A 25815-nucleotide genomic window follows, 5' to 3' on the forward strand; every position below is an offset into this window, starting at 1 on the left:
TTGAAATGGTTGTTAAACAAGATTTTGTCTAAAAAAGTACGTTTGTTCAGGTAAATATCAAATTATGTTGTATTTTTCGAAAACGTTATAATTTAAGTATACAGACTTAAACCTTTAACAAAATATGAAATATTTAAAAGCAATAAGCATTAAAGCAATAAGCAGTATGTTTAAAACTATAAGTAATTAAAAATGAATCAAAGCAAAAACTTGTGTTTAGATTCTTACAACATATACATTTTTTTTTTTATTACACAGGTTTTTTACATTTTTAACACAAACCTTTAATTTATATACTGTTTACATTTTCTTCCAATGCTAACAGCTATCTCTGACTATCTTGAGGTATTCAAATAAGTGCTACTTTTTAGATACAGCAAAAAAGAATTTAACAAAAGCTCAAGCAAATAAACAGTTTATGTAAATGCAGATTTAAGAAAAGTTATTTAGGCCTGATGAACATAGCTAACACAGTTTTCGCTCAAAGACTTTAAACTGTCTTGTTATAAATTAATTTGTAAAAAAATATTTTCTTTCGTTATTGATTATTGAAATTTCATGCCAACTTGTTTATATTTGCTTGATGAAATCAAGTTTTATAATAGTTAGGTATTGACTAGGTTTTATAAAGATTAAAAAGCTGTAAAACTTTATTTAAAACTTACTATATTATTTGTAAACTATTTTAGTTATGTTACTATAATATTAGCAAACAACTATCTCACTATTTTAATAAAGTTTAAAGTATTTCAAAACATTTTAAACTAAAAATAAGTTTTCTCAAAATTTTTTTGGTAATTGAATTTGAATTTTTAAACATAAAAAAACTAAAGATAAATAATTTACAAAAGTTAAGTAAAACTAGCAACAGTCAGTAAAATTTTTATTGGAAAGGAAACTTTTATATTGTAACAAAGTTATATTAGTATATTATTTTTACTATTTGATTTATTTATTGGACAAAAACGTATGACGTAAAAACATAGAAAAATGAAATAAGTATAAATTATTGTAAACATATCAAAAAAAGTTTTTAAATATAAAAAACGTATACAAATAAAGAATACATACTAGTCGGTTAAACTGTACTTATCTTTTTAACTTAATTAGTTTTTTTACTTATTACTATTTTTTTTACTATTTAAAATTAAATAACAAGTTACATTTAGTTTCACAAAAATATATTTAACAAATTTTAAAGACTTTGTCTAAAACATGTTCGACCTTAATGGAGCTTTTTTTCGTCAGTAAGAACTGAGGTTTATAAAAAAATAGCGAATTTCAACAACTTTTAAAAACATCAAAACTAAACTTGAAATTTGTTTGCTGCGAAATTTCTACGAAAAGTAAAAGTTCTAACGAGTAATGAAATGTAAACTCTTGTATTTTTACTTACGAATATGTATAGTTTATTTGATATGTAGAAAATGACATGTTTAAGAAAAAAACAAATTTCTAATATGTCCCGATGACACTTATTAAATTTTGAAGCTTTTATCTTGGAAAATTTAAAAAAAAGTTTAAAGAGCAGAGTGGGAAAATACTAACACACCGTGTATTCATATATATGCAAAATTAATATATTTCGAGGTAATTCAACCTACGTGTAAACAAGACGAATATCAGAGCCAAGTAATACCAGATACTAGCTTGACCTTAATTAAAAATTTTGTAACATTTTGGCAAAAAAGTATATTGTTTATAAACAATACCAGTATCAAAAAGAAAAAATATATTTTTTTTTTGTTTCCTACTGCATTTGAAAGGTTATTTTTTAAGTTTTCTTGAGAAAAAATTATATAAAATCGTAACTTATAGTTTCTGTATCAAATAAAGACTGATATTTACAAAAAATTAGTGTTTTTAGATAAATTTTAAAATAAAATATAAAGCTTTTCAATGAATTTCTGCCCTTTTAATTTAGTAAGCGCTAAAACAGATAGTTTTTGCACCATTTTAGGCAATTTCTATAATTTTCTATACTTTTAGTATATGTTTTAAAGTGGTAAAATAGAACAGTTTTTAAGTTAGAATTTTAAATAGATAAACTTAAAAACTATAATAACATAAAAAAATATTTCAAATTAGAAATGAAAATAAAAATTGACTATAGAAGTACTGAAGTCTGTTTTTAATTTTATTCTTTGGACGATAAACACCAAAAACGACTAATAAAAGGTTTAATATAAACATTACGTTTAAAAAGAAATATAGTTAGTAGTGTATATTTAGTCACTAAACTTAATTAGATATAAATTTTAGGAGTAATTAACAAAGACGTTTTTTAGATTGTACCGTACACTACTATAACACTTTATTGAATTGGTTAACGGTTTTATTTTATTTTTTAACTTTTATATACTTTTTTAGTTTTTACACGATTTTAGGATAAAACATCCTTAACGAAAAATAAATATTTTAACACTGGTATATTATTTACAAGACTATTAGTAAAAATTTATTAAAGCACTTAATCAAACTTATATGTTTATTATATTTTTTGTCTTAGATTCAACGAAAGCAAATTTTTATGATTATTTAATAATTAAAATGTTATTATTTCAAAGAAATTAAAATCAAAGTTTACCTTCAAAAAGATATTATTTCGTTCTTATGCGAAGAAAAACTATAATAAATATGACTTAAGCTTGATTAATATAATGTTACCTCATACATTTTCTGCAAACACCTGTTGACAGTAACGTAACGTCATTTAAAAATTAAATTTTGTTGTTTTAATATCGTTAACATGCGTTTGGGAATTTTCGAAACGTTTTAACGTTTAATTAAACGTCAAAACGTATTAAAAAATTAATGGAAGTTTTTCAATCTGATTTAAAAGACAACTTATTAGATCAAGAAAATTGAATAATCATCGTTATTAGACACTATTTAAAAAACAACTTTTAAAGGGAATTTATTTTATTGATCTAAAAATAAGTAAAAACTACTTTTTTAGCTGAAGTTGATGAACAAATACTAACCAAACTTATACAAATGGAAATAACTTCATGGTAAAACCATCGTAACATGAGCGGTAAAAAGAAATATAATATTTTTAGTTTTATTAAAATAGTTTTTAAAACTAAAAACTGGAGTTTTTACCACTTTTGAACGTTGGTGTTTGATATAAACTAACATAAAATATATTATAAACTATTTAATTTCATCATTTTACATATAATATTAAATTCGATACAGTATTCAAATTTTATGACTTTTGGAGTTGTTTTAGTTCTTAACTTAAAACACTTTTTTTTTATGCAAAAAATTATCTTAGTAGTTTATGAGGTTAAATTAATTAAGTTTGTCTGAAAAACAAAAGCTAAATTTTAAATTGCTACACATTGTTTTATTTAAGCTTTTAAAATTTTGATAACATAGTTAAGTAGTAACAATTTGATAACTACTTTTAAAAGAAAATATACTTTAACAATTGAAAGTTGATTTAAAAGAACTTTTAGTTACCTAAAGGTAGTCTATGACAAATTTTATTTTAATTGTATTTTATGCTGTAGCACCTATTTTTTGAAATGAACAATTTCTGACATATCCAATATACTTTATTTCAAAACTAAATAATCTTATGTCAACACATAAGTTTTTTTCAATAAAGTTTTGATTATGTTCAGCAATGTATAAGAATTTTGAACTTTTTAAAAACATGGATATGTAAGAAACTTCTTGGAATTTTCTAAACAGATGTTGACCTTAAATGTTTTCCTAGAATTTTTTGAAGTTGTAGTTTTTTGAAAGCATAAAGTTTTAAGTGGTGCGATGTAAGCTAGAGTTTTGATAAAAACGGACTGTTATACTTTCAAAGTGTATTGAATTATAGACCTTATAACTAAACACTAATGTCTTCTATTAGTATACTTTAAATAAAACCTTTTTAACAACTATCTTTCCTTTAACATATTTTATTTATTAAAGTAATTTGATTGATAATTATAAGATTAAAAACCGATGTACATCAATTGAAATGTTTTTATCGTAACTTCGACAACTAAACTGAATGTAATTTTTTTACTTTAAGATTCTAATAAGTTAATAAAATTTATACTCTAAAAAAAGTTTTAGTACTTTTACTTACTTCTGTTGGTGTTTTATAAGATATTAAATTACAAAAGATGTAATTTTTTAGCTGGACAACTAACTTAGTCTATTAAAAATAACTTCACTTCGAAATAAACTTTCATATTTTTAGTATTAAGGTCGTTTATAAATTATCACGTACATGTAATGTTTGAGTTGTTTTACAATTAAGTTTATATTTGTATGACTTGTAATAAAATTTAATATAGTTTTTTATTAATTATAACACATGGCTATAAATTTTCCGTTCAATTTAGTTATTTTTTATGTTACGTTAAGCAGCATAAAAACCTAATGCTGTATTCAAGTAATAAAATTGAGATTTACCATCAGTCTAAAAAACATATCTCTTATTGAAAACAGATAATGAAAAATATAAAAGTAGTAAAATTTTGTTCTTTTGACATAGTTCACACATGATAGTTTTTATCAACAATGTTGAATAAGGTGAAACTTTATAGATATAATGGATTTTAGAGTACGATTAATTTAATTTAAAATTCGACTAAAAACTAGTTTTAAAGTTAATACGGCCTTTTTATAAAAATAAATCTAGATAGTCTAAAATACGTTGAGATGTTTAGTTTTAGTCATTACTAGTCATCAAAAAACAACAAAGTATTGTTGTTTTTGTCGCTTTAGCATTTCCTTTGTTATTTTTAACAATGAAGTCTTTCTTTCTTTCTTAAAGTAGTTTTAAACATTAATTAGTTTATTTAAAACAATGTTTTAAAAAAAAATTGAAATAAGCTAAATAAGTAGGTCTAAATATTGTAATAACTAATAATAAAAAAACAATATTAAATATTACTTAGTTTAGTGAATAAACAATTTCTCAAGTAATATTGGTCTATATTTAGTGTTATATATTAGATAGTTTTATAGTTGAAAAATTAAAGCTTGATTACTATACCGTTAAAAGAAGAACAACTAAAAAATTAACTAGTTATTTTATGTAAGTGTGTTTAGTGTGTATTTTTGTATGTTAACCAAAACATTAAACACATTTTGAAAATATGGCTTTTATTAAACTTCGATATAACAAACAACGATAAATGTGATTATTAAACTTTTTATCTGACTACGTGTGCAGTGAATATTTAAAATGGTTGTTTTATATTTTTAATAAAAAGCTATTTAATCTGGCAGCTCTGAAGTCATTCCGATATGCTAATAGTTATTTTGAAAATATTGAAAAAACTAAAAATTTTACACTTGCTACCTTCATGCTTACTAAAGTAACTTTTCTTTTTAGACTTTGCTTAGTTCATAATTTTTGACAACCATTGCTGTAAAAGTATTTTTAAAGTGTAGACATACAACAAACTTTTAATTTTAGTTAAGTAGTTTAAAAATATGAAAAAAAAATTATGTTTGATAGTATTAATGAAAAAAAATTAAATAAAATTTTTCATTCTTCTGATAGTTGAAAAAATATTTTTCCGAAAAAATAAGTCAAATAATTCTAATTGAAAATATTTTTAAATACTAATATTAAAATAAACCACATCTCATTCATCTCAGTAAGCGATCATCCTCCTAGTGGTGGGGAAACTCTTCCTGATGCTCATGCACTTCTCCTGATCGATGAACAGCGAGTTGGCCTTCACCTTCAGCTCGTGCTCCAGCATGGACTTCTGGTTGACCAGACCCTGCAAAGTGTCCAGCGCCTCGTTCAACCGACCGCTCAGCACCTTGATCGTCTCGTCGATCATGTTCACTTCCTGAACCAACCTGTATTTTTTCGGTGTTAAAATGTTAGTGTGCGAGAAGACTCGCGTTTTGAGTCTTAAAACAATAGTTCTCATTAAAAACACATACATCGTAGACTTTAAAGTGATGTATTTATAAAATTGAGTTAAACTTTAAAGCCAAGTTTAACCAAAATACTTTTTAAGTCGTAGGTTGTTTGTACGGCAATTTTACTTTACAAGTTTTTAACTTAAAAATTTAATTTAATGTAAATTTCACTTTAGTTATTTTTATTTAGGAAATTACCAAGTAAATAGAAATCTAAAACAGTTGGTTTGTTCCACTAGAATAAACTTTCTAACCTGAGTTGAGTGGGGTCCCTGCAAAGCTCCACGTTGGGCCTCCTCGTTCTCTCGTCCAGCCTCGTTTGCGCCACCCTGAGCGGCATGTCCTTCTGGTTGATAGCTCGCTTGATGTCCGCCACCATCTGCTCAGTCTCAAATATCTCCTGCAGAGTCTGTCAGAAAATATTTGAATTTAAGAAACACAAATAAAAAGAGAATCTAAGTTAGTTAGTACTTTAGTTAGATGTATTTGTAGTTTGTGTTTGCTTTCGGATATTTCTGCTATTCTCGTTGTGAAAGCGATGTTAACTGCATTGAACTGTGACCACATTTCATTACTGTTTTTTAAAGTTTTAGTTATCTATGATTAATTTTAATTAATAAAAATTTTAATCGATAGCAAGAATCTCGATTGCTTTTTTTAAGTTTAAATTACTTAAAATTACTTTTAATCGATTGACTACTACATGTGATTTTCAGTTTCAATTTTAAAGAACAGACAGGCTTAAATTTAATAGTTGAATAAGTTGATGACTTCTTAGAAAGTATTTAACAGTAGTATTGATTTGTAATTAAACTATTTTTTCTCTAAAAACCTTACTTTTAATGAAAATCCTTCAGTTAAGATCTGTTAATTTATCATTCATTTAATAATAGGTGTCTACATTAGATAAGTCAGTTTTTCAAACTAATGCAAATAAAGTGCGTAAGAGGAAATACTTTAAAAATTACTAGTTTTTTTAAGTTACTTGTATAGTAGAACAAGTCGTAAATAATTCAATACTTGGTTCTAAAGTTATTTCAAATGTTCTTATAAAATCATTAAGTAATAAAAAAAAATTTATTTGTGTAGTTTAAAATTGTTTAAAAGTAAAATACCTTAAAAATTCAAAAAAAAAAACTAAATGTGTATTGATGTACCAGTAAATTATCACAAACATAATTGATTTCATTAAAATAGTATCAAATTATTTTACCACATAACTTTTGAAAAATTGAAAGTAAAACAAATCGTAAACTAAGTGAAATTATTCATTGCAACTACAAAAAAGGTCACCTTATTGAGGTCAGCAACTTTTCAATGTCGTCTCTCAGCTTGGATGAATGAGCTCTCTCGCTTTGCGACTTGATGAGATTGTTGTCGCTGAATTTCGCCCAAGTCTCCGGTATTGTTATCCTGCAAAAGTACAAAGGTCCAGACATTTTCTGTGTGCGCACAAAACAAAGGGACAAATGATGTTTTGTTTAGATAAAGAAAACAATGAAACAGTTACAAAAAAATCAAACTGCAGTTGTCATTAAAGCACACACAAAAGGTTACATTTTGAAATTGGTTTTAAACTCGTTAATTTTTATTTAAAAAATTTCCATCGCTTAAAATGTATTGTTCTGGACCTTACAAATCAAGATTTCTCAGATAACTCAAATTTTTTGGAATTAATTCTTTTGTTATTTTTTTATGAAAAATAAAGTTTTTAAAAGTAAGTTTGAGATATTTAAAAAACTTTTATATACTTTCAAAAAAGTTTTAAGCTCGTCAAATAAACTTAAAGGTAAAAATTATTTAATTATTCAAAATCAAATCAATTAGACAAATTTTGGAGGTAGTTTACAAGTAATATTAATAAAATTTTCAACAAACTTACGTAGCATCGATGTTTTCCACTCCTCTGAAGTTGTGGATGCCGTCAGACGCGTTGTTCAGCGACCTGCAAGTGTTGTCAATTCTCCACGCTGAAAATTTGTCGCCGTGATCGCTTTCCAACTGGTGCTGGGCTGACCTGCTCTCACTGATGACAAAAAAATCGTGTTTAAGTGTTTAAAAAAAAAAACAATCACTTGTAAGTTAACTAAAAGATAATACAAAACATTGTTTTTGAGTGGTCTCTTTAATAGTGTTTTGACAAAAAGCTAGATAAATTTTTAAACAGTGTAGTTTAATAAACTTGATCTTAATATTTCTATGCTTTTAAATAAGATAAAATCAAATTAATTTAAATTTCTATTATATTTATTGATTAATTATACAAAAAAATAAGATCTTAAAAAAAAATACAAAAATTTTTTTTTGAAGTTTTAGAAGTCTCATACTATCTATTGTACGTTTTGTATCAATACTTTAAAACAAAAGTTTAGGCTTTTTACTTTTTGAACTGTAAAAACTATAAATACACTTCAAAGATTTAAGGAAAAAATTATAAATTTTAGTAAATTTGTGAGTATGCATTTTTACGACCAGCCCATACTCGTAAACATTCAAAGTTTAAAAGATTTGTTTAAACTAAAACCGCTAAACCAATAGTTAGATTACAAGTTGTCATGGTGTTTATTCTTTCTCTAGATAAATTGCTTTTATTGTCTTAGTTTACTTAAAAAAAAACTTCAAGTTTTGTTCAATTGATGTTTCATTAGAAAAAAATAGTCGATACTTATTATTAAGTTTTAAACAACAAATGAATTAATAACTTTTTAAGCTAAACTCATAAAATTAGTTAATTTATAAAACTTTGCTGCCAAAAAATAAATAACAAGTACATAAAACACAAAGATTACCAGGTTTATAAAGCAAATTGTATTTTTGTTCATAATGTATTGAAAACTCACTTAAGTTGTTGTTTTGCTTTTTCAATAAAGTTTTTGATGCGATCTTGACACGAATTGATCAAATCAACTTCCTGTGTTGTTTTAAAAATTATAAAGTAGATAAATTATTTCTTGATAATTTGTTTTTATATATTATTTATTTATTTTAAACATTCAGCATAAATGGTAACATTTATTTCTATGTTAACTTTCTTATTTTTGACTACGATTAAGTATTTCTCTAAAAAGTTTCGATTAAATCAGTTTAGATTTTTTTCATTATAGTACATTGTGTAAAAGATAAAGTTTTAAATTGTGAACTGCTAACTAATTAAGTACACATTGTATTTACATACAGATTTACCTGAATAAGTTTTTTTTCAACATCATCATGAACAAGGTCGTTACCAGTTCTGTTTTCTCTGTGGTACAGGCACTCCTTAGCCACCTACATATTTTTTCGTTGTTTAAAATAAAATAAAAGCAGACTAACTTTCTAAGAACTATTTTTGCTTGTGTGTACAAAAAAATCACTTTTGCGGTATGGAAGTCTCAGTAAAGATAAACTTATCGTTTAAATTTTAATTTAGCTTGTTTTAAGCAACTATAGTTCAGAAATTACAAAATTACAATTAAAAAAACATTAAAAGCTAATATTCAAACAACTGAACTCAGTTAAACCAAAAGAAGATTTTTTTCAATAAAAAATGAAAAAATAAAACTTAAACTTGATTTTTTTAACAATGATGAAAATTACATACAAAAATTAAAATTACCAATCATTTTTATTGTAGAAAAATTACTAACTATCCGTACTAAAAACACAAAAAACATGCAAATGAGCTTCGGTTTTTAGGCAAACATATAAAATTGTTATTCTTTTATTGTACAAGTGATCAAAAAGTTTCATACAAACATTAAGTTTGTTAAAATGTTCGAATAAAATTAATAAGTATTTTCGAACACCTCTTAGATTATATCAAATACACAACAAACATTCAATGGAGCTTCGGTTTCGTCGAGGAACTGTTCCAACTTCTTCTTTAAACCCTTTAACGCGTTGATCTCAGCCACCTGATTGGACGTTTCGTGCTGAAGCTCACTCTTCCAGAACGCGATGTTCGACACCCTCTCGCCCAGGTTCTTGTCGGTCTCCCTTTGCACCTTAAAAGGATTGTTTAATTTTCCTATTTTATGTATATATAGTTTATGTAGTTTAATTGAAAACAATTTGTGTTAAAACTTTTTATTAATATATATTTTTTGTAATCTCTCCTTCAACTGTTACATTTATCAATTAAAAATAGAATAAATTTCAGTTTAAAAGAAAAACTAAAGAAAGTACATTTATCTTGTTTTATTTTTAATCAGATTTATGAGTTCAGTTAAAATCGTATCAGTTAAAAAAAATATGTTACATAATAGAGTATACCCTCTCAGTCAGCTGGTCTTTTTCCTGCACCAGCCGCTTGGTGTCCTCCCTCAGCCTCTCCGCCTCCCGCCGCGACGACTCCGCCCCCTTGTAGGTGCTCACGTTCGACTTGAACCAATCGGAGGGCGTGTACCGCGAGAACAGCGACGTCCTGTTGGTTTGCTGAATGGGCGGCATCCTGGTCTGGTGGCCCACCTCGTAAGTTCCGAGTCGGGGGTTTACCCGCCTGGACGTCCGGTAGTAGGTGTCGGGTCGCCACGGGAGCGTGGTTGCGGTGTACGAGTAGGAGGCGGCCTGCCTGGGCGGAACGTGGTTGGTGTAGGTGGCCCGGTTGGTGCTCACCGAAGGGAAAAACCCCACACCGGAACTGTTGCCATGACGACCGGTTGCGAAAGTTGAAGTTTGAACTTTCATGCGCGTTAGTTTTCTGAAAAAAAAAGTGGGTAGAGTTAAAATATGCGTGGTTAAAGTCATATATTTTATATTTTGGCATAATGCAGTGTTTAAGGTGTTTTTTGTAATTTGATAACATTAAACAAAACACAAAAACTTTTTACACTTTGAAAAATATATTTTACAGTGGGCTTTATTTATTTTCTTCACACTTACAATAGTTTTAAAACTTTTTAAATAAAGTAGGTTTGGATAACTAAAAACTTTAATTAGATTGTTAATAAATGAAAATATTGTCTTTGAATAGAAAAGTCATAGTTTCAATTATTTAATCTCAAAAAACAATCTAAGAAAAGTTCTTTTATTAAAACCTTTTAACTTTAACTCTTTTTTTCTCTTCTAAAGTTTGCTTATAGAATTGCTTTCATAAAAAATAACTGTTTATATCGTTTTTAGAATTTTATATTTTTATTTTAAGTTATTTAACTTTTAAAAAAGTATTTGAAATATCAAATATTACAAAAAAGTTAAATAATATAGTTGTTTTTTTTTTTGAAATAACTTAATTTTGCAATCAATTAAAAAAATTCTAGAACTATTTTATAACTCACAAAATTTATTTAAATACAAAATTATAAAAGAAAGGAATTTATAAATTTAAAACAAAGTAATATAAAAAATCATTAACAGTAATACAGCTGTTTCTTTTGACAATAATTTTTAGTTTTTTGAAAAATGTATACAAAGCTTATTTTATACGTAAGAAAATTACTTTATCACTAAACTAATATACATGAACAAAAGAGCAAATAATGTATTTTTACGCCTTACTTAAATAAATGAGTAAAATAAAGTGACACACTCAAAGTTTAAGTTTACTTTTTTTTAACTATGTTGTTACTAAACTTATCATTTCTTAGATTTAACAGAGAAGTTAATTATAAATCAAAAAGGACTAAACTAAAGTGACTGTGAAAGTTTAAGAACTTTGTAGCAGTATTCGGAAACTTTTTTCTTTTTTTACAGTAGCAATTAACATTGAACAAAAAAGAAATTTTCGTAACTAAGGACGCCAAGCATTGTCAAGAAAAGTTTACACAAAGAAAGGAAAAAAGTTGTAACTTAATTTTCGCCGCTAAACGTGAGGGTAAAGAGAATTTCAAAGCAAACATTCGACAATTGCCTGCGACACACTTAAAGTGTGGGCAGAAAATTTTAAAGCATTGTTTCCAGATTTATCTTGTTTTGTAAACAAAGAAGACTTAAAGCAAACAACGTAAGATAACATAATTTGTCAGATTAAAATGTTTTGTTGAAAAAAAAACTGAATTAGTCATTTATCTACTTTACAATACTCAAAAAAAGAACTTTATATTATTTTTTTATCCTAGCATTGCAATTCAATTAAACTATGTACACTTTGTTTGAAGTTTAAAATTTAAATCAAAGTGTAACGGTGTATTTATTTAATTAATGTTATTTATTTATTTTTTTAATACACATCATAATTTATCAAACATAGAGAAAAAAACTAATTATGAGAATAAACATTTCAAAAATTATGTAGTTTTACATATTTTGTATAGGAAATAAACTTCAATTCACTTTTTAATCACTACACTTTGCTATATTCGCTATATTATTTTAGAAATATTTTTATGACTATATTTAAAAGACGTTATGTTTAGAATGTTTTAAGAAATTATTTTATAAACGTTTTTTTTACAAAAAATAAGTGGTAAAACAAAAAATAAAATTGAGTATACCAGGCTGAGCTAAATAAATTAAAGTTTTTTTACTTAGCATGTAAATAATAAAAGATAAGCTGATAAACGTTTTTTTAATTGTTTATGTTATTTCACATATTAACCTTTTTTCTTAAGCCTTTCATATGTTTCAGGTAGTAAAACTTCCTAACATTCTCTGTCATTAAAAATACTGTTTGACAGTGCTTTTAAAGTAATTAATCTTGACTAAGTAAACAGTTTAATGAACTTAGATAAGGAACTAAGTGCATAACAATTTTTATTTTTGTAATTTTTAATTGTTCACTAAAAGTTGTTTTAAAGTGTTTAGAGAATATAAACTTCCTAGAAAATATAATAATTTATAGTCTTTTTATTGTAGTAATTTAATTAAATGTTGATTTTAAATTTCCGTTGCCCTTATCACACATTTACAAAATATATATATTTCTATGAAATTTTGAGTTTTGACTTTTTATCGAAAAAGTTTGTTAATATACATACAAACACATTCTTATGCGATTATATTAATATTTTATATAACTAATAGTTTAAAAAAAAAACTTGTTTCAAAAAAACTGTGCTAACAAACTACAGTCATGAATTTATACATTTATAAATTTGAAACTTAATGTTTTTATGTTTTTTTCGTAAAAGTGTAGTTATCAATGCAAAAAAAACAAAAAATTAATTAATATAAAATTTAACATCATAGCCTAATGTCTTCTCTTAGTTAAAAAGGGTACGTACAGGTTAGTATTTTTGTTTTACAACTTATGTATTAATATTATAAAATTACACAAGAAAATACTTAAACTATATTACAGAATTAATATAAAAAATATTTATTTATTAAAATATTTTTCTTTTAATTAAATAAACGATAAAAAACAACTATTTTGAACAAAACTTAATTTTTTGTTTTTAAAACCAGTAAAATAAAGAATAACTTATGTTTGGTAAGTAATATAAAACAAGCAACTACTTTTACTACTCTTATGACTAAAAGAATAAAAAAACTCAGAATTTTTTTATGATAATTAATAAACTACTTAATACGTTTTTCTTTAAAATAAGCATCACTTATTAAAATTATTATGTAACAATTTACCTTTAAAAAGTAATGAATTTTTAATTGATGTTTAAAACTAGGCAGCAACAAGAATGTATTCGAATTTTCTTAAAAAAAAAGCCTCGCTAATGCTTTTAAGGTTTGAATGTTTAACAACAAGACAAAAAAATTTACCAAACTTTACATTAACAATGATTATCTTTAAAAACCTTTTCTTAGCAAAATTGCAGTTGTTTAATAAGAAGGAAAAGCTGGTTTTTAAACCAATAACAAGAATAAAAAGATAGTAAAAAGCGATAGTTTTCTATATGATTCGTTGTGTAAAGTTTAAGAAAGTATAAATGTGCTACTTCAATCATTTAAGCAATATCTAATTTTCTTTAGATAACAGATATCATACATTTATTTATTATTTGTGCATTTTGATCTTCCTGCTTTTTCCTGCTAACTTATGTCTAAAATATAGTTGCCACTTAGCTTAACTTTAACATTAAAAAATCGAATTTTCAGCAGAAAATTCATACCTATATTGCAAAATTAGTCCAGCAGATACCAGTTAAAAATCAATTCTTTTTTACAGCAATATAAATTGTTGTGTAACTACTCAAACCTTTTGTCTGTATGTTACTGGTTCTTTAAGTCTATATGATTTAAATTTTAACGACTACAACGATACTTAGTAAATATCAATGACTAAAAAAAAATTCACTAAGATTATTAATAGTTATGTTCATTGCAACAAAATATAAAGATAAATACTTGAAAAACTTCAATACTTTTACAATTTATAGTACAACAACCAAGAGCCATTGCAATCTCAAATTTTTAAACTAAGTTTTTTTTTAATACTTTTTTAAATGGTACTAGTCTAGAAAACTGTTAGTTTTACATTTAATTTTTTACTAACTTTTAAATTTACACTAAAAAGCCGAAGCTTAAAAACGTTAAAAACTTAATACTATACTCTATAGGTGTCGAAAATGATGCCTTGCAACCTACTTCTACCTAAAGTTTAAACAAGGTTAAATTTTTTCGACAAAAGCTAAACTTAAGCGCGGTTTTGGCTTTCAGAGAGTAACAAAAAATGAAGGGAAGAAGAGTAAATGGATAATTATCTAGTGATATCTAATAAAGAGATACTTTTTTTCGAACTTCTGTTTTGGGGGCGATTATAAACTGAGTTTGAGAAACCCTGGTTTAAAGTAAGCTAAAAGTTTCACAGCTAAAAATGGTATAAACAACTATATTTTTTTTTTTAAACTTTATCTCAAACTAAATTCATCTAAAACTACTTATCCATCAAGTTTTTCCATTTCTTGACAAGACATTTGACTCTATCCATGATGTATGACTGAATAACCTAAGATTTTTCGTACACCAGGATTTTTAGTAGAATTTTTGAGTGGTTATGTTTTGTCGTTCAGTAAAAAATTTAAAGTTTGTTTAAAAAATTTATAGTAAAAAAAAAATTAAAAAGGGTATTAAAATTTATTAACTTCAACTTATAATCGTTGATTAGTTAATAGACCTAACTTTTATGTACGTAGCTTTAGGTAGAAATGTTTGAAGAAAAACTAATGTGATTTTTAAACTAAAGAGTGTTTGATAAATAATTTTACTGAAATTTTTGTTAAATATAAACTCTTGTTCCTAAAAACACATGAGTAGGAAATAATAATAAACTTTTACAAACTGCTTTATTAAAAGTGTAAGGTATGCTTTATTACCTTTATATAAAAATGCGCTTGCTTTTTGGTATCTGTTAGTTAAAACAATTTAAAAAAAAACTGGTTTTTATTATTTTCAAAACATATACCTTTACTAATCAGTATATAGTAAATTTAATCACTAGTTTAAAAAACAAAAAAATATATACACTTTCTAATCTATTAAGGCTGTTCGTACAACATACTTAAAAAACATATGAACTTAAAGAGTAGTATTTAAATTATTTTTTAAAATACGCTAAAACTTACGTCAGAAAGATCAAGTCTACTTTGATTAAAAGTAAAATCGTGTGGACAAATTTATTATGAAGTTTCACGGAAAAACATATGTTGATGTTTTCCAAGAATAATCTTTGATGCTGTAATTTAAGTTACACGATTTTTTTAATTACAAATAAAATTTCTCGAAAAACCCATATGTTACCATTGAAACAAAATAAATTTCTCTTTTAATACTATTAAATTTTTATTTTCAGATGTAACCAAATTTGTTCTAATTAGTTTTGTTACTCGAACGATACAAGTTGGTTGATAAACAGTTTTTAAGCTCTAAGTGATTTAACAATAAGTTTTATTAATTAATAATTTTTATTAATTATTTTTATGGTTTTTTGTTAGAATTATTTTTTTAAGTGTTTTTAAGTGATGGTTTATGTTAAGATTGTAAACTAAATAAATATTTTTTCTTCCCTTTTAAATTGTTAACTTTTTATCTTTAACTATGTTATATATACGAAGAAACAAAGTTAACTAAATTATGTTTAATAGATTATTAGCATTTTTTCATGACCAAACTTTATAAAACAATAGGTATTTTATAAACTATTTATAAGCCAATTCATGTTAACTTAAAAGTTATGTACAAAAAAGTATCTTCTTACTTACTAAACTAAATCAGTTTAAGATTAAAATAAAAGCAAGTTGTATTCTTTACACTTTTCCTTGAAGTTTTTAAAAGGGATTTTTTACTTATTATTGCGGAAATTGATTTTTGAAAGAGATGCTTTACCATGCTTTAGAAATAAAATCGATCTCTTGTTTGCTGATTTCTTGTTTTTAAAACGTAGTCGTTTTCAAGCTTCAGTTTTTATTCAAGTTTCTGAAACAATTAATGTTTCAAATAATGTTTTTTATTGTAGCTTGCTGTTCAAATAAGATTATATGAAACAAGCTTGAACTTAAACTTTATGTTATTCATAAACTTTAATTCAACAAAACCTCTTTTTTTACAAAAAATTATAAGGCTATATATACTAGAATACGTTCAAGATAAATGAAAGGAGTGTTTTTGTTGATAGTTATTAGATTATTATTATATAACAGTTGTTTTTCATATTTTTTTTTATAAATACTTTTTATAACATCATGCCTAGAAAGAATCGAAAATTGACTAAAACGCATACTGATTTACAATTAAACATATGTTTTTCCGAAATAAAAAATCCATATGCGTAACAACATTTTAAACTCCACAAAATTTTATATTAATTACACCGTTATTTATAACAGGTGTAAGCTTAATAACACAGCAAAAAGTAGAAACAAATCTAACTTAACTATTTTTTAGTTAGAACGGTTTCAAATGTTAACTTATATGTTTAGATCCAGTTGTTTGTTATGGTTCAATTGAAAATTGTTTTCATTATTAGCACAATATGAAGAAAAAGCTTCAAAATTAGTTTTAAACATCTTGAAGTCTAACATTTAATGTTATTGTTTAATAAACTGTAAAAACTATATATTAAAATTTTAAGGACAATGCCTACAAAAGTTTATTGTGAAAACTTAGTTTTTAACATACTTTTTTATCTATTATTAATCTGAACAAATTGAAAAACGATAATTTTTATCTAAAAAATAGACAAAATATAGAAAGCTTATAAAAAACCTGAAATTAGTTTGATATAATGCGCTAGAAAACGGTTCAATTATTGTACTAATTTTTTTGTTTTTTCTTTAATCACAAAAAAAAGTGAAATTATTTAACTAACTGAAGCTTTTTTCAAATTATTTTTGCAACATCAGCAAAAACATCAGTTTCAAATAACAAAAAATTTTAAAAATTAAACGTTATTTTTATAGTCTTGTTTGAAAATGTTTATACATGTATATCTTACAATGGTCAAAAAAACTGTAAGTTTAACTATAGACAAACTAATTTTTTTGATAATATAAAACATTAGTTTTAGTAGTAGTTTGTACAATCTTCTACAAGATATTAATCTTCGACAACTCAAATTTCAAATGTTAAAATTATTATACGAAAATTATATAGCCGTACCTGAAAAAATAACTTGAACAAAAACAAACCGACAATCTCTAATTATTGATAATAATATGATAAAAAAATTATACATATATATATGATTTATTGAAATGACGATTTTATAAATACTGAAACACATGTTTCATAAAGACAAAAAAGATTGTCTTTAATCTTCAGCCAGTTCAAATTTAAAATAAAAAACACTTTGGTAAACAAAGATGCAAAAGTTTACAAAAAAAAAATACAATATGACGTAAGAATTGAACATTGTACATTACAAATATTCAGTACAAAAATCGATCTACCAACTAATTAGTCAAACAACTAAAATTAACGAAAACAACAGTTAATTGACTATAAAATACTTCAAACTTTGTTGTATTTTAAGAATTTTATTTTATTTTTAGTCGTTTGATTAGTTAGATCAGGGGTCGGCAAACTGCGGCCCGCGGGCCAATTGCGGCCCTTGATGGGTAAATCTGCGGCCCGCGAGCACGTTTTTTATTTGAATGGAATGCGGCCCGCGAAAGAAAATTCTGCGGCCCGCGAACATGTAAATGTGGCCCGCTGAGCAAAAAATATATTTTCAAGTTTCATTTTTTTATGATTAAAATGCTGTAGTTTGTTTAAATTTGATTAGTTTCATTTGAAGGCCTGTATAATACTTTGAAACAATTGAAAGGCTTTACTGCTTTAGGTTAAAAATATAAAAAATACAGATTAACATTCGAGCAGGTTTTTTTCTCAGTTTTATAATAACTTTCTTCTTACAATAACAAATTATGATCTGAACAAACAATATTAAAAGTACTTAAACCCATTAACATAACATATTTATATAACACCCATTAAGGAACAAAATGCAAATGTTTTCCCTTGTGTACAAAAGTAATGCACAGTAGTTAAGAAAAATTTCATTTCTATACAGTTTTATATTTTGTTTAATATGTAACTTTTACACTATTATCACTTACATATAGTGATATTTTATCACTATATGTAAGTGTTCACAAAAACATTAAAGATAAAATAATAAAAAGAAATAGTGTTCACTTTATATTGATTTTAACACATTTTGGATGTTGTATAAATTTTCTGTTCACTTTAAGATAATTCCTATGAACACCAATGTACAGAAATGTTCATTTTTAAACCGCTTTTAGAACATTATTTAAGTTAGATTAAGTTCAATTTAAGAACTGTTTTAGATTATAATTGTTTTTACATGCAGTATCTAAGAGTGTACAGACACATTTAAAACAATAAATATGACATAACTAATTTAGTTTTTGTTCAGTATACATTTTTTTTACAAACAAAACTTTTTGGCATTTAAGTTAATTTCTTTGCATTGCAAAATATATACACAGATGCTATTTTTTGATATACCTATTTAATACAAACTAAATTTAGAGATCATAAATTATTAATTGAAAAAGTTTTAATTTGAGCAAATAAACAACTTAACATTGCCATGCACTCAGACTAAGTCAGGCTAGTTTATAAATTTTTCCAATACCAGACCAATTAAGGAGTTTTTAAGTTTTTGACTTAAGTTGTTTTTTATTCTAAAATGTAAGGATAGATTTTCGATCAATCAGCCAGGATTTTTTGCTTTGAAGAGTGGCAAAATAAACTTATCATGTATGTTTTGTTAATTTCACAGTTTTGGTTTTAATTATGATATATGTTAAGTTTTAAGTCTTGCGGCTGCTATAACTGGAAGTATTATTCTTATTATTGCTGCCAAAAATCCTTGAATTTTAAAACAACTTGAAGTTTGACAATTTAGGCTAAATAAGTATAGAACTTGAGAATTTTATTCATTAAAACACATTTAAAGTCGCCTAACAGTATCTTTTTAATATTGCTTTACTATTTGAGACAGTTTTTTTTTATTTAAACCTAATTTTATACAAAAAATTGACTAAAAAACTTGCACTTTTAAAAACATGAAAAAAATTCAGAAATTCTGAAATAAAAGTTTTTTAAAAACCTTTAGCAACCCTGAAACTGTTTACATTCTTTCTAAGAGTTAAAAATAGCACAAATATTTTTGTTTGACATATGTTATGTATATACAAAATAGGAAAATTCTTTCTTACAAAATTAGTAATTTCAAGTATAATGACTAACTATAACTACTTTTTTATCTTTAACACCCCTTGAAGGTTATCAGATTTATATGATTTCGCATTATAATTTTCATAACCTTCTTAATAATTGTATGTAAAACCTTATACAGAAATTATCATAGTCATTATTTCAATCACAGTAATTAACTAAAATGCGATTTTTATACAACTTAGTTATTTCGTTTGATATGTAGTTTATTCTTAAGTTTCTCTTATAAATGTTTTATAACTACATGCTATACTTGAGTGTACATGAAAGTATTTACAATAACACAATAATAAGAAATAGTGTTTATTTCATTTGGGTTATGACACATTTGACTTTTTTAGAAGTTTTCTGTGTATTTTAAATTCATTTATACGTACACCAATGTAAAGAGATGCTCATTTTTATACCAAATTTTTTAATTAATACTTAAGATAGTAAAAACACCTCAAATAAATATCCTCAGATGATCAGCATTTGTTGTTGTTATCGATCAAAATAAAAAGATCGATTAAAGTCCTAATTTGATTTATCTGACTTTGAAATATCAGAAATTGCCTAAAAGCGACTTTTTGTTGTCACTAAAGAGATTAAAAAAACTTTTACTACCTCCAACACAAGTTCTTTAAAAAAGTTTTCAAATCTAAACGGTGTCTCCTTTAAAGTATTTAGTTTTGCTACTTTATAACTTACTTTGAAAATTTTTTCTGATAAGTATGAAGTTACTGAAGATAATCATGTGCTTTGTTAAAACTGACTTAAGCGACTTGTTTTTTTCGTTTCTCGCAACAACTCCTTATTAACGTTTTGTAATTCTTGTAATCGTCTTTTTATTTCTAGTTTACTGTTTTTTATAAGCAATACTTTCATTGCAACTAAAGCAAAAAATAATTGCTACAATTATCTATGAAAAATATTTTTTTCTACTGCATTATTTGCTGAAATTTTTTTTATACTTTCCATAACAATATTTAATAAGCTTAACTGTCCATTCAAGCTGACTTGTTATAATACTCTTTTGCTGTATATATTTATTTCACTGTAAAAAAAAACTTCGTTATTTCTTTATTTCGTGAGTTATATTTAAAACAGGGTTGCCAAACAAACTAGTTGAAAAACTCACACTTGGTTAGACATATTTAATTCATTTTAGAAAACTTAGGTGTACGTGTGAAATTTTTATTTTAAAAACTTTGAATAAATCTTTAAATTCTCAGAACAGTTTTTATGACTGTAGTGAAGTTTATTAATTATAATTTTTACTTGTCGTTTTAAATATTGTGTAATTTTTTATGATGTTACTTTAGTTAGGTATTATAGCTTTTGTTTTTTCAAACAAGTTTTTGGCTTTTTTTATTTTTAATAAACTCAGACTGGTTTTATGTAATTCAGACATTTTGCTTTTTTAGTGGCAACCATATAAAAGACTAACTAAATATTAATAAGATATTTTGTTTAAGTATTCAAGCATTAATTATGTTAGAAAATTGTTATATTTTTTTCATAACATATAGGTATAAAATTTATTTAGTTAACTAGTTACCGAATTTAAAAAAAAATGCAAACTATTTAAAACGCAAAAACTATTTTTAACAGTTAACATTTTTAATGGTATGAAAAAGTGGTTGACAATACAAAAATTATATAAAAGTGACTTATAGATAGTTTTCAAGCTTGGTTTTGATAGAGAATTAGGTTGTAAGTATAATAAAAAAAATAATAAATTAATCTTATTAATTTTCTAAAATACTACATATTTTATTAAGTGTACTTACATGTGTTAAGTCTATGAAAGTTTTATTTCAGTAAATATGTATAACTTAAATAGATGTTTTATGTGTAACTAAAAGTCATTAAAAGTAATAAACTGAATAAAAATAAAAGTTTTATATTAGTGTCACTAAAACTAAAACTGCGGCCCGCGAAGATTTTTGAAACTTGAGATTTGGCCCGCGAGCACCAACTGCCTGCCGACCCCTGAGTTAGATGGTAGATCGATTTTTGAACTGAATATTGTAGTGTACAATGTTAAATTCTTACGTCATATTGTTTTGTTTTTTTGTAAACTTTTGCATCTTTGTTTACTAAAGTGCTTTTTATTTTAAATTTGAACTGGCTGAAGATAAAGACAATCTTTTTTGTCTTTATGAAACATATGTTCCAGTATTTTTAAAATTGTCATTTTAATAAACTATTTAAAAGCCCTTCAAGTGGGCTCAGTAGAAGGTGTTCAAGTTTAAATATCAACCTTATTATATATATATATATATATACATAATTTATTGAAATGGCGATTTTAAAAATTCTAGAACATATGTTTCATAAAGCTTTAATTTTTCATAAAGCTTTAATCATCAGCCAGTTAAATTCAAAATAAAAAGCACTGTACTAAACAAAGATACACATCTTGTTTACCACATGGAATGTTCTTAGTCGAGTGCTTGATATAAAACTTTTTAAAATCTGACATTTTTTATGAACGTGTTTTTGTTTACTGTGCTCGACAAAAATTTGGAGCATAAATATAAAATAAGGTTAATGTTTAAACTTAAACACTTTCAACTGAGCCCACTTGAAGGGCTTTTAAATAATTTATTGAAATGGCGATTTTAAAAATTCTGGAACATATCTTTGTATCTATCTTTTGTAACGTTTGTAACGTTTGTAACTTATCTTTGATTAGTACATTGCTTTTTATTTTGAATTTAACTGGCTGATGATTAAAGCTTTATAAAAAATTAAAGCTTTATGAAACACATGTTCCAGAATTTTTTAAAATCGCCATTTCAATAAATTATTTAAAAGCCCTTCAAGTGGGCTAAGTTGAAAGTGTTTAAGTTTAAACATTAACCTTATTTTATATATATATATATATATACAAGAAAGGATTTTTTCCTACACAAATAAACATATTTCAATAAGCTTTAAAAATAAATTCTCAAAACTTCAAGGTATTGGTTTAATTTGAAATAAATTTAGAAAAAAAAATAAATTAGTAGTATTATAAAAAAATATACTTATTTAAAGAGTATAAAAATGACTTAAACTTCAAAATAGAATTTGCTAGAGTTTAACGAGAATACCATTTAATTGGACATATAAAATTTATGGCTTTTAAAAACTTATCAGTTTATAAAAATGATAGTGTTGAAAAAACTTTTATCATACACTACTTAAAATCATAAAAAAACAGTTATTTCAATAAAACTTTTTGAAATATATTTGAACAACTATATTCAATTTATACTACTAAACATTTTTTAAAAGTTATCAAAATTAAAAGTAATAAAAATCTAAAAGTTTGTCGTAATCAAACCTTTTTATATAAAAAACTATCTAGCAGAGTTTGCATGTGTATCCTTGTATTAATGAAGCACTTTTTTTTTTAAAACCTCAAGAACTTACAAATAATATAATTTTGCTAGAATTAAAACTATATATTAATTAAGGTCAAGATAGCATCTGGTAATACTTGGCACGAAATATATTAATTTTGTACATGTATTAATGCATGGTAAATTAGTATTTTCCTACTGTGCTCTTTGAACTTGATATAATCTTTCAGAAGGTTTAATAAGATCATAAGGACTTTATTAAAGCTTTTTGGTTTCTTAAAATTGTGATTTTGTACATGACAAAGAAACGAAAATACTGTTTTAAGATATTTACAAAATTTATTTTGTTTAACTATTCAGAAATTTTGCTTTTCGCAGAAATGTAAAATTGTATTAGTTTTGAAGTATGAATAATTTAAAATTATTATTTTTTTAACTTTTCAAAATCTTTTTTTATTTTTATAAACCTCAATTGTAAAAAAATAAAAAGTTAACGCTTTTTATAGGTTCGACAACTTATAGACAAAGTCTAAACTATTTTGTAAAATAATTTTTGTGAAACTAAATGTAACTTGTTGTTTAATAATAAAACAATGAAAAAGTCAAGTAAAATTAAAAATAGTAACTGCAGTCTTACCAATTATTAGCTTAAATGTATTAGATATTCCTGATATTTATATTTAATTAGAAAATATTTTATGTTATATTTTAATATAATGTATACTTACTTTATTTATCTATGTTATTAAATCATATGTTTTTGTACAGTATAACGCAAAATATTTAATTTAAGGTACAAATACTGAATTGCTTATAGAAATATGGTTCCCTTTCAAGTAGAAAATTAACAGACTAGTTTTAGTTTTAGTTGCATTTTGTTGATTGATGTTTATTAGTTTTTAATATTAGTTACCAAAAACTTTTTTATTAGTTTGACAAAGTTTGAGATATTTAAAACTTTATTACAATAGTGAGATAGTTGTTTGCTAACAATATTAACATAACAAAAATAGTGATGAAACACTGAGTAATTTTTAACGTTGTTTCAAAGATTTTTAACTTTTATAAAATCTAATCAGTGCAAAACTATTATAAAACTTGATTATTTTAAGAAAAAAAAAAGCAAAATAGCATAAGATTCTGTTAAATGTTAAAAATATTTATTTACCAACTAATTTTTAACGAAAAATCTTAGAAACTTTCACCAAAAATTTAATTTAATATAATCATCGAACTTAAATTAGTTTTGTAGTAGTTGGAATTTACCTAAATTGCTTATTTACTAAATATTTTCTATAAAAAACATGTAACTTGAAGTAAAAACATTGTTTTTCTTTTCAAAACGCAGTTGAATTAACACTATTTAGAGTAGCTAAGAAACCAAAAATATCCGTAATTAATGAAACAGTTTCTAAGTAGAAACTTTTTATTAAAAATACAGTAAGAAGTTTGTAATACAAATCTATACCAGTAATGTAAAAATCTAAACGTAAGTTTATTTAAATTCATAGTTCAGACTTTGAAATATAAAAGCTGGAGATTAAAGTCATTTCTAAACATAAAATGTTGCTTAGTATGTTAAATAAAGACTAAATACTAAAACTGTAACAATATTAAATGTAACTTTTTTATTGTATTACTGTTATTCTAATTAAAATTTGGGGAAATAATTAGCATAATTTTTTATAACTAATCTAAAGAACGATGAAGTCTAAATATATTTCACAGTGTTTATTGTTTTAAAGTTTTACCAAAGCATTCTACTTATAATTTTTATACTTGTTGCGTAGAAACGAAAAAAATTAAGTAACAGTATAGCACAACATCTAATTAAAATTTAATTCAATATTCCAAAAAAAAAAAACTGCTATAAATATTAAACATTTACCATTTGTTTTTCAAAATAATTTTTTTAATGTCTCGCTAAAGCTCTTCGATTTTTTGTAATATCTAATAGTTGTTATTTATTGTCACAAACAACTGAAAAAACTAAATTTAAAATTTTATTTATTATATTTATGTTAAATATTCGACGTAATAAAATTTGTTTTTATCAAACGAAGAACATTAACCAAACATTTGCGCATTTTAAGCCAATCTCTGTCTAATTCTATCATTTTTTAGTGACTCGGAGAACAGCAAATATCGATTCAAGATTCTTTAAAACTTAAGTAATATAAGATTAAGTTAACTATGGTTTTTATTGTGTTATTTCAGTTTTATTTTAAAACAGTACTTCTAATACTTAAACACTACCAACACTTAGTGTTTCGAAGCAACATACTTACGGTTTCAGAGTTATAAGATTAGTTTTTGTTAAATAAAAATCAATAACTTTTTTTTTCGTTTTTTAAAACTATGATTGATCAAACTATGATTTTTATATAATTGCTTAAATTTGCTAAATAAATATAAAAGGAAATACAAGTTTAGTAAAAAATGAAACAAAATCGAATTGTTATCAGCCAATCTGAAAAATATATTTACAAAGTTTTAATGTTTTTTTGTAGAACTAATCATTAAACAAACAAAGTTCAAACTAAATGCTTAAAAGTTTACGTTCAACTTGCTTTTAATTCAATTGATTGAAAGTTTACATTAAGTTTTGTTTAATCTTTTAGATGACTCTAAAAACTTTAGAATAACTATAAATTTTTAGTAATTAATGTAATTCGCACCATATTGTTACGAGAAATATTAGCAACAAAGCTTTAATTGAAAAAGTGCTAAGTCGCTTTCTATGAGCTGTAAAGTTAATATCATTTAGCTTACTTTTTGCATTGGTCTCTGAGGTATACTATGCAAAAGCTTTCTTTAACAACTATTCAACTCTCCTTTCTTTTTAGAATTTGGCGCTAGGAATATGAGATATCTTTCTTTTTGAAAAAAAAACTGTTCTTTTTTGTTGCCTCTTGTTTTAGATTTAAAGGAATATATAAACACGTTCAGGTTAAAACTGAACTAAGCTTTCAGCCAACTACATAAACTTAAGTTTTAATTTAGAGAAAAA

General features: G+C 24.5%; 1 protein-coding gene across 1 annotated transcript; it reads right to left on the reverse strand.

Annotated features, from left to right (window-relative positions):
• Positions 1-5246: 5246 nt before the first annotated feature.
• Positions 5247-10569, reverse strand: LOC145840247 (tektin-3-like). The gene is made up of 9 exons (XM_082947438.1): positions 10147-10569; positions 9711-9878; positions 9079-9162; positions 8736-8806; positions 7778-7921; positions 7189-7308; positions 6367-6469; positions 6150-6304; positions 5247-5829 (listed from the first exon to the last, which is right to left on the reverse strand). The coding sequence occupies exons 1-9, from the start codon at positions 10558-10560 to the stop codon at positions 5616-5618; spliced, it is 1473 nt and encodes a 490-aa protein (XP_082803564.1). The 5' UTR covers positions 10561-10569; the 3' UTR covers positions 5247-5615.
• Between the last annotated feature and the right edge of the window lie 15246 nt (positions 10570-25815).

Source organism: Thalia democratica, chromosome 7 (genome assembly GCF_965202585.1).
Source record: "Thalia democratica chromosome 7, ktThaDemo2.hap1.1, whole genome shotgun sequence".
In the NCBI taxonomy this organism is placed as follows: Eukaryota; Metazoa; Chordata; class Thaliacea; order Salpida; family Salpidae; genus Thalia; species Thalia democratica.

Excerpts from the sequence above, each read along its gene's own strand:
- LOC145840247 (XM_082947438.1), bottom strand. The coding sequence starts at position 10,560 with ATGAAAGTTCAAACTTCAACTTTCGCAACCGGTCGTCATGGCAACAGT. Across the intron at positions 7,309-7,777 it reads GTGGAAAACATCGATGCTAC|GATAACAATACCGGAGACTT; the intron begins GTAAGTTTGTTG and ends GTACTTTTGCAG. Across the intron at positions 5,830-6,149 it reads AGGGACCCCACTCAACTCAG|GTTGGTTCAGGAAGTGAACA; the intron begins GTTAGAAAGTTT and ends GAAAAAATACAG.